General features: G+C 42.5%; 1 protein-coding gene across 2 annotated transcripts; it reads right to left on the bottom strand.

The window, feature by feature from the left end:
- Positions 1 to 2804: 2804 nt before the first annotated feature.
- On the bottom strand, positions 2805 to 11801 carry LOC110531380 (uncharacterized). 2 transcript variants are annotated; one of them, XM_036987205.2, is made up of 3 exons: positions 11501 to 11801; positions 7035 to 7487; positions 2805 to 6512 (listed from the first exon to the last, which is right to left on the bottom strand). In XM_036987205.2, the coding sequence occupies exons 1-3, from the start codon at positions 11664 to 11666 to the stop codon at positions 5398 to 5400; spliced, it is 1734 nt and encodes a 577-aa protein (XP_036843100.2). In that variant the 5' UTR covers positions 11667 to 11801; the 3' UTR covers positions 2805 to 5397. The 2 variants fall into 2 exon arrangements, with proteins under 2 accessions (XP_036843100.2, XP_036843099.2); XM_036987204.2 differs by having other exon boundaries at positions 7011 to 7487; positions 11501 to 11778.
- Between the last annotated feature and the right edge of the window lie 805 nt (positions 11802 to 12606).

Raw genomic sequence — 12606 nt, 5'->3', positions numbered from 1 at the left:
TTACCTAGCAAAGACTTATAGATGATCTGGCGACGAATATGTAGCGAGGGCCAGCCGACGAGAGAATACAGGTCGCAGTGGTGGGTAGTTTTTGGGGCTTTGGTGACAAAACGGATTGCACTGTGATAGACTGCATCCAGTTTGCTTAGTAGTGTTGGAGGCTATTTTGTAAATGACATCGCCGAAGTCGAGGATCAGTTTTACGAGGGTATGTTTGGTGGTGTGAGTGGAGGTGGCTTTGTTGTGAAATAGGAAGACAATTCTAGATTTAATTTTGGATTAGAGATATGAGTCTGGAAGGAGAGTTTACAGTCTAACCAGACAGCTAGGTATTTGTAGTTGTCCACATATCCTAAGTCAGAACCTTCCAGAGTAGTGATGCTAGTCGGGCGGGCTGGTGCGGGCAGTGATCGGTTGAAAAGCATGCATTTAGTTTTGCTAGCGTTTAAGAGCAGTTGGAGGCCACGGAAGGAGTGTTGTATGGCATTGAAGCTCGTTTGGAGGTTTGTAAACACAGTTTCCAAAGAAGGGCCAGATGTATAGAGAATGGTGTCGTCTGCGTAGAGGTGGATCAGGGAATCATCCTCAGCAAGAGCGACATCGTTGATATATACAGAGAAAAGGGTCAGCCCGAGAATTGAACCCTGTGGTACCCCCATAGAGACTGCCAGAGGTCCGGACAACAGGCCCTCCAGTTTAGTACCTTGAGCGTCGCGGAGGTGCACCCGTGACCAGCTCGGAAACCAGATTGCACAGCGGAGAAGGTACGGCGGGATTCAAAATGGTCAGCGATCTGTTTATGAACTTGGCTTTCGAAGACTTTAGAAAGGCAGGGCAGGATGGATATAGGTCTATAACAGTTTGGGTCTAGAGTGTCTCCCCCTTTGAAGAGGGGGATGACCGTGACAGCTTTCCCATCTTTAGGGATCTCGGACGATATGAAAGAGAGATTGAACAGACTGGTAATAGGGGTTGCAACAATGGCGGCAGATCATTTTAGAAAGAAAGGGTCCAGATTGTCTAGCCCAACTGATTTGTACTGGTCCAGGTTTTGCAGCTCTTTCAGAACATCTGCTATCTGGATTTGGGTGAAGGAGAAGCTGGGGAGGCTTGGGCAGGTAGCTGCGGGGGGTAGCTGCGGGGGGAAAGCATGGCTAGTCGTAGAGAAATGCTTATTGAAATCGATTATCATGGATTTATCAGTGGCGACAGTGTTTTTCCTAGCCTCAGTGCAGTGGGCAGCTGGGAGCAGGTGCTCTTATTCTCCATGGACTTTACAGTGTCCCAAAACTTTTTGGAGTTAGAGCTACAGGATGCAAATTTCTGTTTGAAAAAGCTAGCCTCTGCTTTCCTGACTGATTGAGAGTATTGATTCCTGACTACCCTGAAAAGTTGCATATCACGGGGACTATTCGATGCTATTGCAGTCCGCCACAGGATGTTTTTGTGCTGGTCGAGGGCAGTCAGGTCTGGAGTGAACCAAGGGCTACATCTGTTCTTAGTTCTACATTTTTTGAAAGGGGCATGCTTATTTAAGAAGGTGAGGAAATTACTTTTAAAGAACGACCAGGCATCCTCTACCGACGGGATGAGGTCAATATCCTTCCAGGATACCCGGGCCAGGTCGATTAGAAAGGCCTGCTCACAGAAGTGTTTTAGGGAGCGTTTGACAGTGATGAGGGGTGGTTGTTTGACCGTGGACCCATAGCGGATGCAGCCAATGAGGCAGTGATCGCTGAGATCCTGATTGAAAACAGCAGAGGTGTATTTGGAGGGCAAGTTGGTCAGGATAATATCTATGAGGGTGCCCATGTTTACGGATTTAGGGTTGTACATGATAGGTTCCTTGATAATTTGTGTGAGATTGAGGGCATGTAGCTTAGATTGTAGGAATGCTGGGGTGTTAAGCATATCCCAGTTTAGGTCACCCAACAGAACGAACTCTGAAGATAGACTGGGGGAAATCAATTCACATATGGTGTCCAGGGCACAGCTGGGAGCTGAGGGGGGGGGGGTCTATAACAGGCGGCAACAGTGAGAGACTTATTTCTGGAGAGATTAATTTTTAAAATTAATGTTTGGGCATAGACCTGGAAAGTATGACAGAACTTTGCAGGCTATCTCTGCAGTAGATTGCAACTCCTCCCCCTTTGGCAGTTCTATCTTGACGGAAAATGTTGTAGTTGGGGATTGAAATCTCAGAATTTTTGTTGGCCTTCCTAAGTCAGGATTCAGACACGGCAAGGACATCAGGGTTGGTGGAGTGTGCTAAAGCAGTGAGTAAAACAAATTTAGGGAGGAGGCTTCTGATGTTAACATGCATGAAACCAAGGCCTTTACGGTTACAGAAGTCAACAAATGAGAGCGCCTGGGGACACGCAGGACCTGGGTTAACCTCCACATCACCCGAGGAACAGAGGAGGAGTAGGATGAGGGTACGGCTAAAGGCTAACAAAACGGGTCGTCTAGTGAGGACAGAGAATAAAAGAAGCAGATTTCTGTAATTTTATCATCATCTCTGGCCCTCTGTGTTGCCTTATCTTTAAATTATATTAAAATAAATTAAATAATAAAAAAATACAAAAATGTAAATATAAAATATAATGACAATGCTTGTTAAACTGAATAGAAATCAACAACATGGTGTTTTAATATGAGCGTTTCAGCACACTTATCCTTTATATTTCAATATTTTATTTATTTTAATATGTATTTGTTGTCAATGTTTTGGCGTCAAACTGATGACAGTTGTGAACAGTCAATAGTTGGAAGAGTTGTTAATTGGAGAAAAAAAAATGCCATTGTTGATAAGATGTTTTTTATTTATTTTATTAATTGGACTATTACCTCTTGACCCATAAGGTCGATCTACTAGAAACTCATAATAATATGGACACAGATATGAATGAACAGTATATATATATATATATATTAATACAAAATGCAAAGTTTAAAATACCAAAGTTACAATAGATTACCATAGATTTTCTGTTAACTACCAAAATTACTGAAGATTCCAGTAACTTCAGTAAATTACCGGTAGCTTTGCAACCCTAATGGAGACTCTTCTTGCCACTCAGCAAGCATGTCAGCCGGGGGACGGAACATAGTTATACATTTGTACACTTTAAATTGACCGCAAGAATACCGAACAGATATAGTATAAGAATAATTTCAAACCATGATAACACTGGGGATAAGATCCAGCCAGGTTACCTGTGACACAAATCAGCATTCGACTGCCATGCATGTCAGAATGATGTGGAAACTGGCCACTAGAGGCAACAGTGAGCGATGTTACCTTCAAGTAGGTTTGGGTTGTGGACGGGGATGGCGGATGGGAGAAGGCATCTGCCGCTGATTCCAAAGGTTACAAGTTGGAATTCTGTGATGTTTTAAGCCTATCCCAAACCTTAACCCTTACCTTAACCATTCAGCATTAATACCTAACCTTAACCATGCAGCATTAATACCTAAACTTAACCTCAAACACTTCCATATTTTACGTACACAGCAACTTCCCAATTTTACGTTTAAGAAACATTCTAACATGAGAGAGCTAGTTGATATGATCACATATACAGTACCAGTCAAAGTTCTAGAACACCTACTCATTCAAGGGTTTTTCTAGATTTGACTATTTTCTACATTGTAGAATAATAGTGAAGACATCAAAACAATGAAATAACACATCTGGAATCATGTAGTAACCAAAAAGTGTTAAACAAATCAAAATATATTTTAGATTCTTCAGAGTAGACACCCTTTGCCTTGAAGACAGCTTTGCACTCTTGGCATTCTCTCAACCAGCTTCACATGGAATGTTTTTCCAACCGTCTTGAAGGAGTTCCCACATATGCTGAGCACTTGTTGGCTGCTTTCCCTTCACTCTGCGGTCCAACACATCCCAAACCATCTCAATTGGATTGAGGTCGGGTGATTGTGGAGGCCAGGTCATCTGATGCAGCACTCCCTCACTCTCATTCTTGGTCAAATAGCCCTTACACAGCCTGGAGGTGTGTTGTGTCATTGTCCTGTCGAAAAACAAATGATAGTCCCACTAAGCGAAACTAGATGGGATGGCGTATAACTGCAGAATGCTGTGGTAGCCATGCTGGTTAAGTGTGCCTTAAATTCTAAATAAATCACTGACAGTGTAACCAGCAAAACACCCCAACACCTCCATGCTTCACGGTGGGAACCACACAAGCAGAGATAATCCACAAATGAACAAGTCCCACCTGTTAATTGAAATGCATTCCAGGTGACTAACTCATGAAGCTGGTTGAGAGAATGCCAAGTGTGCAAAGCTGTCATCAAGGCAAAGGGGGGCTACATTGAAGAATCTCAAATATAAAATATATTTAGCTTTGTTTAACACTTTTTTGGTTACTACATGATTCCATATGTATTATTTCCTAGTGTTGATGTCTTCACTATTATTCTAAAATGTATGGTAGGTGTTCTAAAACTTTTGACTGGTACTGTAAATCTATTTACACGTGGGAACAGATCCCCCTAAATTAATTGTATTTTTTATTTATCTGTTATTTTACCAGGTAAGTTGACTGAGAACACATTCTCATTTGCAGCAACGACCTGGGGAATAGTTACAGGGGACAGGAGGGGGATGAATGAGCCAATTGTAAACTGGGGATTATTAGGTGACCGTGATAGTTTGAGGGCCAGATTGGGAATTTAGCCAGGACACCGGGGTTAACCCCTACTCTTACAATAAGTCCCATGGGATCTTTAATGACCTCAGAGAGTCAGGACACCTGTTTAACGTCCCATCCGAAAGACGGCACCCTACACAGGGCAGTGTCCCCAATCACTGCCCTGGGGCATTGGGATATGTTTTTAGACCAGAGGAGTGCCTTCTACTGGCACTTAATAAAATAAATATCCAACGAACCAAAAAAATAAAATTCTATATATTATCTTGTTTTGCTCAGAAAACTTGGGGGCCAAATAAATCCCCCACGGGCCGCCTATTGGGCAACCTGCATCTGATCTGGACATCTTATATCCATGTCGGACTACGACATTGAGTGTTCACAACTCTCCAACATCATCCCTCAGTTGTTCACCTAAAAACTGGTGGTTGTCTGAACTGCAAATTGTCCATTTCATACACAAAGAGCAGCAACATTGCCTGTTAGGTTCAGACAACAGTCCCATTATATAATTACTGTGACATTGGACTGAGCAGGATCAGGAGGACCAGTTAGAGTTGGTCCACAGGGGATCTTGGGTGTATCTCAATACTCTTAGTCTCCTCTCTGTGTCCTCATTTACAGTCTTTGTGGATGTTTTTCACGTGTTAGCAGATTAGTCTTCTGAATTAATATATTATCAGACTAAGCAGCCATGTTGTTTCTGATTGAAGTTTTTTCCTCAGTCAACACAGCTAAATAGCTTCTCTCCTGTGTGAATCAGTATATGCCTCCTTAGGTCCCTCCTCTGAATAAAGCTCTTCCCACAGTCACCACAGGTGAATGGTTTCTCTCCTGTGTGAGTCAGTTTATGCATGGTTAGGTGCCCCTTTCGATTGAAGCTTTTCCCACAGTCACCACAGGTGAATGGTTTCTCTCCTGTGTGAGTCAGTTTATGCATGGTTAGATGCCCCTTTCGATTGAAGCTTTTCCCGCAGTCACCACAGGTGAATGGTTTCTCTCCTGTGTGAATCAGTATATGTCTCCTCAGGTCCCTCTTCTGAATAAATCTTTTCCCACAGTCATCACAGGTGAATGGTTTCTCCCCTGTGTGAGTCAGTTGATGTTCAGTTAGATGCACCTTCCGAATGAAGCTTTTCCCACAGTCACCACAGCTAAATGGTTTCTCTCCTGTGTGAGTCAATTTATGTTCAGTTAGGCTCACCTTACGATTGAAGCTTTTCCCACAGTCACCACAGCTAAATGGTTTCTCTCCTGTGTGAGTCAGTTTATGAGTGGTTAGGTTCCCTTTGAGACGGAAGCTCTTCCCACAGTCACCACAGCTAAATGATTTCTCTCTGGTGTGAGTCAGTTTATGAGTGGTTAGGTTCCCTTTGAGACGGAAGCTCTTCCCACAGTCACCACAGGAGAATGGTTTCTCTCCTGTGTGAGTCAGTTTATGCCTGGTTAGGTGCGCCTTGCGAATAAAGCTCTTCCCACAGTCACCACAGATAAATGGTTTCTCTCCTGTGTGAATCCTCATGTGCTTGGACAAAGGCTTGGGATCCACTGGTTTAAAATGACTCTCTCTGTTCTCCACAGTCTGGGTTTGGGGAAGAGTCAAGGACTGAAGTGGGTCCTCCTGATCACATTCACTTTTCACACAGGAAGGAGTGAATATGGAGTCTTTGGTATCAAAGAGCCCTTGAAGCTGCTCTTCCTCCTGATTGGTCCCGAGTTCCTCTTTAATCTGTGTGGGCTCTGGGTCCTCCTGCCCCAGACTGGGGCTCCACTCCTGCTCACAGTGCTGCTGTTCAGGGGGAACCTCCTCTTCAGAGACAGAGAGCTGCAGGGAGTCTGGAGGGAAGGAGCAGAGGTTATTTATATACCACACAATTAAATAGAACACTTGAATCACAAATGTGAATTATAGATCTCAATTATTTTTTAATTGAACATTTCTTTATTGGCATTGATCCTAAATAATGTCAGGAGCTAAAATAATGTACGATACAGATAAATAGTTTTACTGCTCCCAAACTTGATATTTTAATAAAGCTTGTACACGTCCTAATAATCTGAAAGATTTCTCAGACCGATAAAGTTTCTATTTGAAAACAATTTCAAACTAAGATACTTTCAGTTGTTCCCGAACTCACTTCACTTGCACAAAAGAGAGAGAGAGTATTGAACTGCTGCTGTTCGCACATGTACAGATCAAATGCACAGCGCTGGAACTCAGACGCTCTTATCTCCAACAATTACAGGAGACATGAGGGTTAAGTGCCTTGCACAGATTTTTCACCTAGTCGGCTCGGGGATTCGATAGGCCACCTGTGGCCCCACATTATTCACCTTTCAGTTTCTGTACATACAAACCTATTCTACATAGTTGTATCTCTGGTGTGATCCGCAGCAGTCTCCGTAGCAGATCATTCTCTTCCTGGTACTCTGCTACTGCTTTCGCAAATGCCCCGGAAATCTCCACAGCAGCAAACGCCGTTAAACGCTCATTTAAAAACTCTTGAAACAACTGTAATTTAGACATTTTAGGTGGACTGAGAGTTGGGTGTTCAGCAAGTATGGGATCTTGACGTGGGTCCTCCTGATCACATTCACTTTTCACACAAGGAGGAGTAAATATGAACTCTATGATATCAGGCTCCACCCCTTGAAGCTGCTCTTCCTCCTGACTGGTCCTGACTTCCTCCTGTTCCTCTTTAATCTGTTTGGTCTCTGGGTCCTTCTGCCCCAGACTGGGACTCCACTCCTGCTCACAGTGCTGTTGCTCAGAGGTGACCTCCTCTTCAGAGACAGAGAGCTGCACGGGTTCTGGAGGGACAGAGAAGAGGAGCAGAGGTTACCTATACAGCCTGGATACAGAGGTTACCTATACAGCCTGGATACAGAGGTTACCCAGCTATACAGCCTGGATACAGAGGTTACCACAGTCCCCAAATCCAGAACAAATTCAAGAAAGCGATCAGTATTATAAAGAGCCATTGTTGCATCGAACTCCGTTCCATCTCAAATGTCTCAAGTGAACAGCAAACCTGTTTTAGAAAACAGAAAGCAACACCTCATAACGTGTCTCCCCTATTTGATAGTTTGTGTCTATGTATTGATATATTGATGTAGGCTACGTGTGCCTTTTAAAAATGCTGATGAATTTGCAACAGCTAATGGGAATCCTAATAAAATACCAAATAACCACAGTATAAGTTAAAACCATAAAACGGTCAAACAAGGAAATGGTTTTAATCGTTTTTCCACCATTCATTTTTCCCCATAGGGGATTTTACAATAAAATAAGGGCTGTGTTTCGTGTTGGCTTACCCTTTACAATGACATAAAATAAGGAGTCTTACCCTTTACAATGACTTAAAATAAGGAGGCTTACCCTTTACAATGACTTAAAATAAGGAGTCTTACCCTTTACAATGACTTAAAATAAGGAGTCTTACCCTTTACAATGACTTAAAATAAGGAGTCTTACCCTTTACAATGACTTAAAATAAGGAGTCTTACCCTTTACAATGACTTACATTTTTTTTTCTCCTTTATTTAACTAGGCAAGAAGAACAAATTCTTATTTTCAATGATGGCCTAGGAACAGTGGGTTAACTGCCTGTTCAGGGGCAGAACGACAGATTTGTACCTTGTCAACTCGGGGATTTGAACTTGCAACCTTCCGGTTACTAGTCCAACGCTCTAACCACTAGGCTACCCTGCCATGACATTTTGATAACCGTGTAAATCTCTCCAGGACAAGGTGACTTTAATTAATATATTCGCCTATATTTACTACCCAAAAATGAAATGCTAATCAGCTCCTGATGTGGCTATCATAAAGAACTACAAACATAAAGAATTACAAACACAAAGAACTACAAACACAAAGAACTACAAACACAAAGAACTACAAACACAAAGAACTACAAACACCATAATGATCTGGACGGGACTGCCGAATCGAGGCAAAGTAATAAAAAAAGTCTATGGACTAACTAACTATCTAACGTCATCTAAATGTAGTAATGAATAAACTGGCAAAAATGTATTTAAATTAACAATTTCGTGAACTGTCTTGTACTAGTTTTAAAATGTTAAAATGACAAAATACCTGTGAGAAAAGAAGTCAGCTATAGATGACGTGCAGGCGCTTGCTGGGATTTGTAGTTCCGCATGATGTCTAATTACATGCTAATTAGCATTTTTCGAATCTGAGCGTAAATAGAGCTGAATATCAGTGGAGGCTCATCCTCCTCAGTGAATTTCATTAAAATGGTTTAACATTTTTTTTTCTTTTTGGATAGTCTTTTTATTTTTTTATTTTACCCCTTTTTCTCCCCTTGTCTCATCACTACAACTCTCGTACGGGCTCAGGAGAGACGAAGGTTGAAAGTCACGCATCCTCCGATACACAACCCAACCAAGCCGCACTGCTTCTTAACACAGCGCGCATCCAACCCGGAAGCCAGCCGCACCAATGTGTCGGAGGAAACACCGTGCAACCTTGGTTAGCGCGCACTGCGTCCGGCCCGCCACAGGAGTCGCTGGTGCGCGATGAGACAAGGATATCCCTACCGACCAATCCCTCCCTAACCCGGACGACGCTAGGCCAATTGTGTGTCGCCCCATGGACCTCCCGGCTGTGGCCGGTTACGACAGAAAGAGGTAAGCCAGTGACTCAGCCCCTGTAATAGGGTTAGAGGCAGAGAATCTCAGTGGAAAGAGGGGAACCGGACAGCCAGAGACAGCAAGGGCAGTTCGTTTCTCCAGAGCCTTTCCGTTCACCTTCACACTCCTGGGCCAGACTACACTCAATCATATGACCCACTGAAGAGTCTTCAGTAAAGACTTAAAGGTTGAGACCGAGTTTGCGTCTCTCACATGGGTAGGCAGACCATTCCATGAAAATTGAGCTCTATAGGAGAAAGCCCTGCCTCCAGCTGTTTGCTTAGAAATTCTAGGGACAATTAGGAGGCCTGCGTCTTGTGACCGTAGCGTACGTGTAGGTATGTACGGCAGGACCAAATCAGAGAGTTAGGTAGGAGCAAGCCCATGTAATGCTTTGTAGGTTAGCAGTAAAACCTTGAAATCAGCCCTTGCCTTGACAGGAAGCCAGTGTAGAGGGGCTAGCACTGGAGTAATATGATCAAATCTTTTGGTTCTAGTCAGGATTCTAGCAGCCGTATTTAGCACTAACTGAAGTTAATTTAGTGCTTTATCCGGGTAGCCGGAAAGTAGAGCATTGCAGTAGTCTAACCTAGAAGTGGCAAAAGCATGGATTAATTCTTCTGCATCATTTTTGGACAGAAAGTGTCTGATTTTTGCAACGTTACGTAGATGGAAAAAAGCTGTCCTTGAAACAGTCTTGATATGTTCTTCAAAAGAGAGATCAGGGTCCAGAGTAACGTGGGAGGCAGAGTAACGCCGAGGTCCTTCACTGGGTTGCCCCCCCAGTTGATGTGTTCAGAGGGTCCATGATTCAAGCCCAGGTTGGGGCGAGGAGAGAGACAGAAGCAACACTGTTACATTAGCTAGCTGGCTATATTTCATTATTTATTTATTTAACTTCAGTTACATAGCTTGCTAATGTTGCTAGCTAGTTTAGCCTACTCAAACACCTGGCTCAAACAGAGGGATGCTATGTTAGCTAGCTGGCTATGGCTATCCAACAGAGAGGGATGCTATGTTAGCTAGCTGGCTATGGCTATCCAACAGAGAGGGATGCTATGTTAGCTAGCTGGCTATCCAACACTGGAACTCTTCCAAGTCAAGGTAAGCTTTTGTTTTTATAAATGTACTACCACTGGGGTCCTCCGGTGTAACTGCTAAACTGCTTGCTGACTACACTGTACTGCATGATTGTAGAGGGTTTACTAACGTGTTAGCTCTAGTAGCTATGTTGACTATGACGTTAGCTAATAATGTTGACAATGTAGGCTGTGTGTAGCTGTTATGATATGAAGGTTTGGCTTAGAAATATTTATGGTCACAAGACAGCTGATGTGTTGTGCACTGAAAGGAAAACGTGAGAGCACGTAAAAGCGAGTAGGAATTATAGCTACAGTGTTCAAAGTGATCATACTGTTTGTATGTTGCTGCTACGGAAGTGAACTGCATTTGCGTGTAATCAGGGGTTTATTCATTCTGCAGATTCTGTTGAAAAACATTTATTAAACAGAAGCAAACAGAACAGGGATAAACATACCTGAATTTGTCCAATAGAAACTCTTGTTTGCAACTGTTGGACAAATGATTACACCCTAGATCAGCTAGATGCAGGCAGTCCTGTCCTCCATCTTTAACAGCACTGACCGCCAGTGACGAAAACATTGATAAAAGTCCCCTTGTCTGAGAGAGATTTACATAGTTATCAAAACGTCACAGTAAGCCTACATTAAACAAAATCCTTTTTGTAAGTGTTTCTAAAATGAAAAATGAATGGTGGAAAAACGATTGAAACCATTTCCCTGTTTGACCGCTAGGTTTTATGGGTATTATTACACACTCACTGTGGGGCTCTATCAGGGTTCAGACATCAATTTGAATTTTTAAGCCAGTAAATTCAAGACTAGGTTGACTATAATGCCAATTCAATAATTAAAACCTAGAATCCATTTTCAATTACTTCTCAGTATTTGAAGATAAGCTACGTATTTCTAAAGTGTATACATTTTGAATTATAAATTAAAATCACTTCCTGTTTTTATGACAATGTTTTTATCCATGCCCGGTATGTTTAAAAACGAATTTTTAAACGTGTATGAAATGGTGATCAGTTAACAGTTTATCAATAAAGTATAACTATAGCTAGCTATCAGTAGCTACATACGAACCTATTCGACATAGTTGTATCTCTGGTGTCCTCCGCAGCAGTCTCCGTAGCCGATCATTCTCCTCCTGGTACTCCACTACCGTTTTCTCAACTGCACCAAAAATATCCACAGCAGCCGCCGATAAACGCTCATTTAAAAACACACACAACATCTGTAGTTTAGACATTTTCTGTCAAATTAGAGATGGGTAGCCTATTGAGTTGAGTCAGTATGTCTTTCTTTACTCAACACAAGGAACATAAAAAATAACTCGTTTCCAATCCTACTTCCGTGTTCTAGTCAAGGAATCTTGGGACGTTCTAGTTGGTGACGAACCCAGAAACACAACAGGGCCGCCAGCTGGATGGGAGTTTACTGTGCAAGGCAGCCTACAGACCAGTAGTAAAGGAGAACGACGACTACATGTAGACAAATAGTGGTTATCATAAGTATAGGATGATCTGGGAGAATCTATTCTTCCCCAGGAGTCAACAGTTTATCATTACTCCATACAAGATTAAATCAACATGATGAATGAGCAGCATTAGGTCAGAATTTCATGTATTAATTACATCAGCCTGACCTAAATCAAATCAGATATTGCTGTTTCTAATGAAGGGAAAAATATAACAGACTTTGAACAGCAGAACTGTGAATTTCCTAAAATACTCTGTACTGTTTGATCATTTCCTTGTCATTCATATCAAATCAAACTTTATTTACAAACACTGTTTTACAACATTAAGTCCATGGTACAGTATATGTATTTATCTGAGACCCACAGTATGAATGGTCTGGGGTTGCTTTCCTTTCCTAAAAGTGTTGTCCACATCCTGCCTTTTTATTCCCATCTTCTGAATGAAGATGTTATTTCTATTTTCAGTTTTTCTGATGTTTGAAGGTCTTGCCATAAAAGGGCCAGGTGTAGGGGGGTTCTGATCCAATGGTGGGCTGGGATCCAATGGTGGGCTGGGATCTAATGGTGGGCTGGGATCTAATGGTGGGCTGGGATCTAATGGTGGGCTGGGATCTAATGGTGGGCTGGGATCCAATGGTGGGCTGGGATCCAATGGTGGGCTGAGATCTAATGGTGGGCTGGGATCCAATGGTGGGCTGGGATCTAATGG

The sequence above is a fragment of the Oncorhynchus mykiss genome, chromosome 9, assembly GCF_057628025.1.
Source record: "Oncorhynchus mykiss isolate SJ-2025 chromosome 9, ASM5762802v1, whole genome shotgun sequence".
Classification (NCBI taxonomy): Eukaryota; Metazoa; Chordata; class Actinopteri; order Salmoniformes; family Salmonidae; genus Oncorhynchus; species Oncorhynchus mykiss.
The sequence above is the reverse complement of the archived record's forward strand: the minus strand, read 5'-3'. Positions and strand labels throughout refer to the sequence as shown.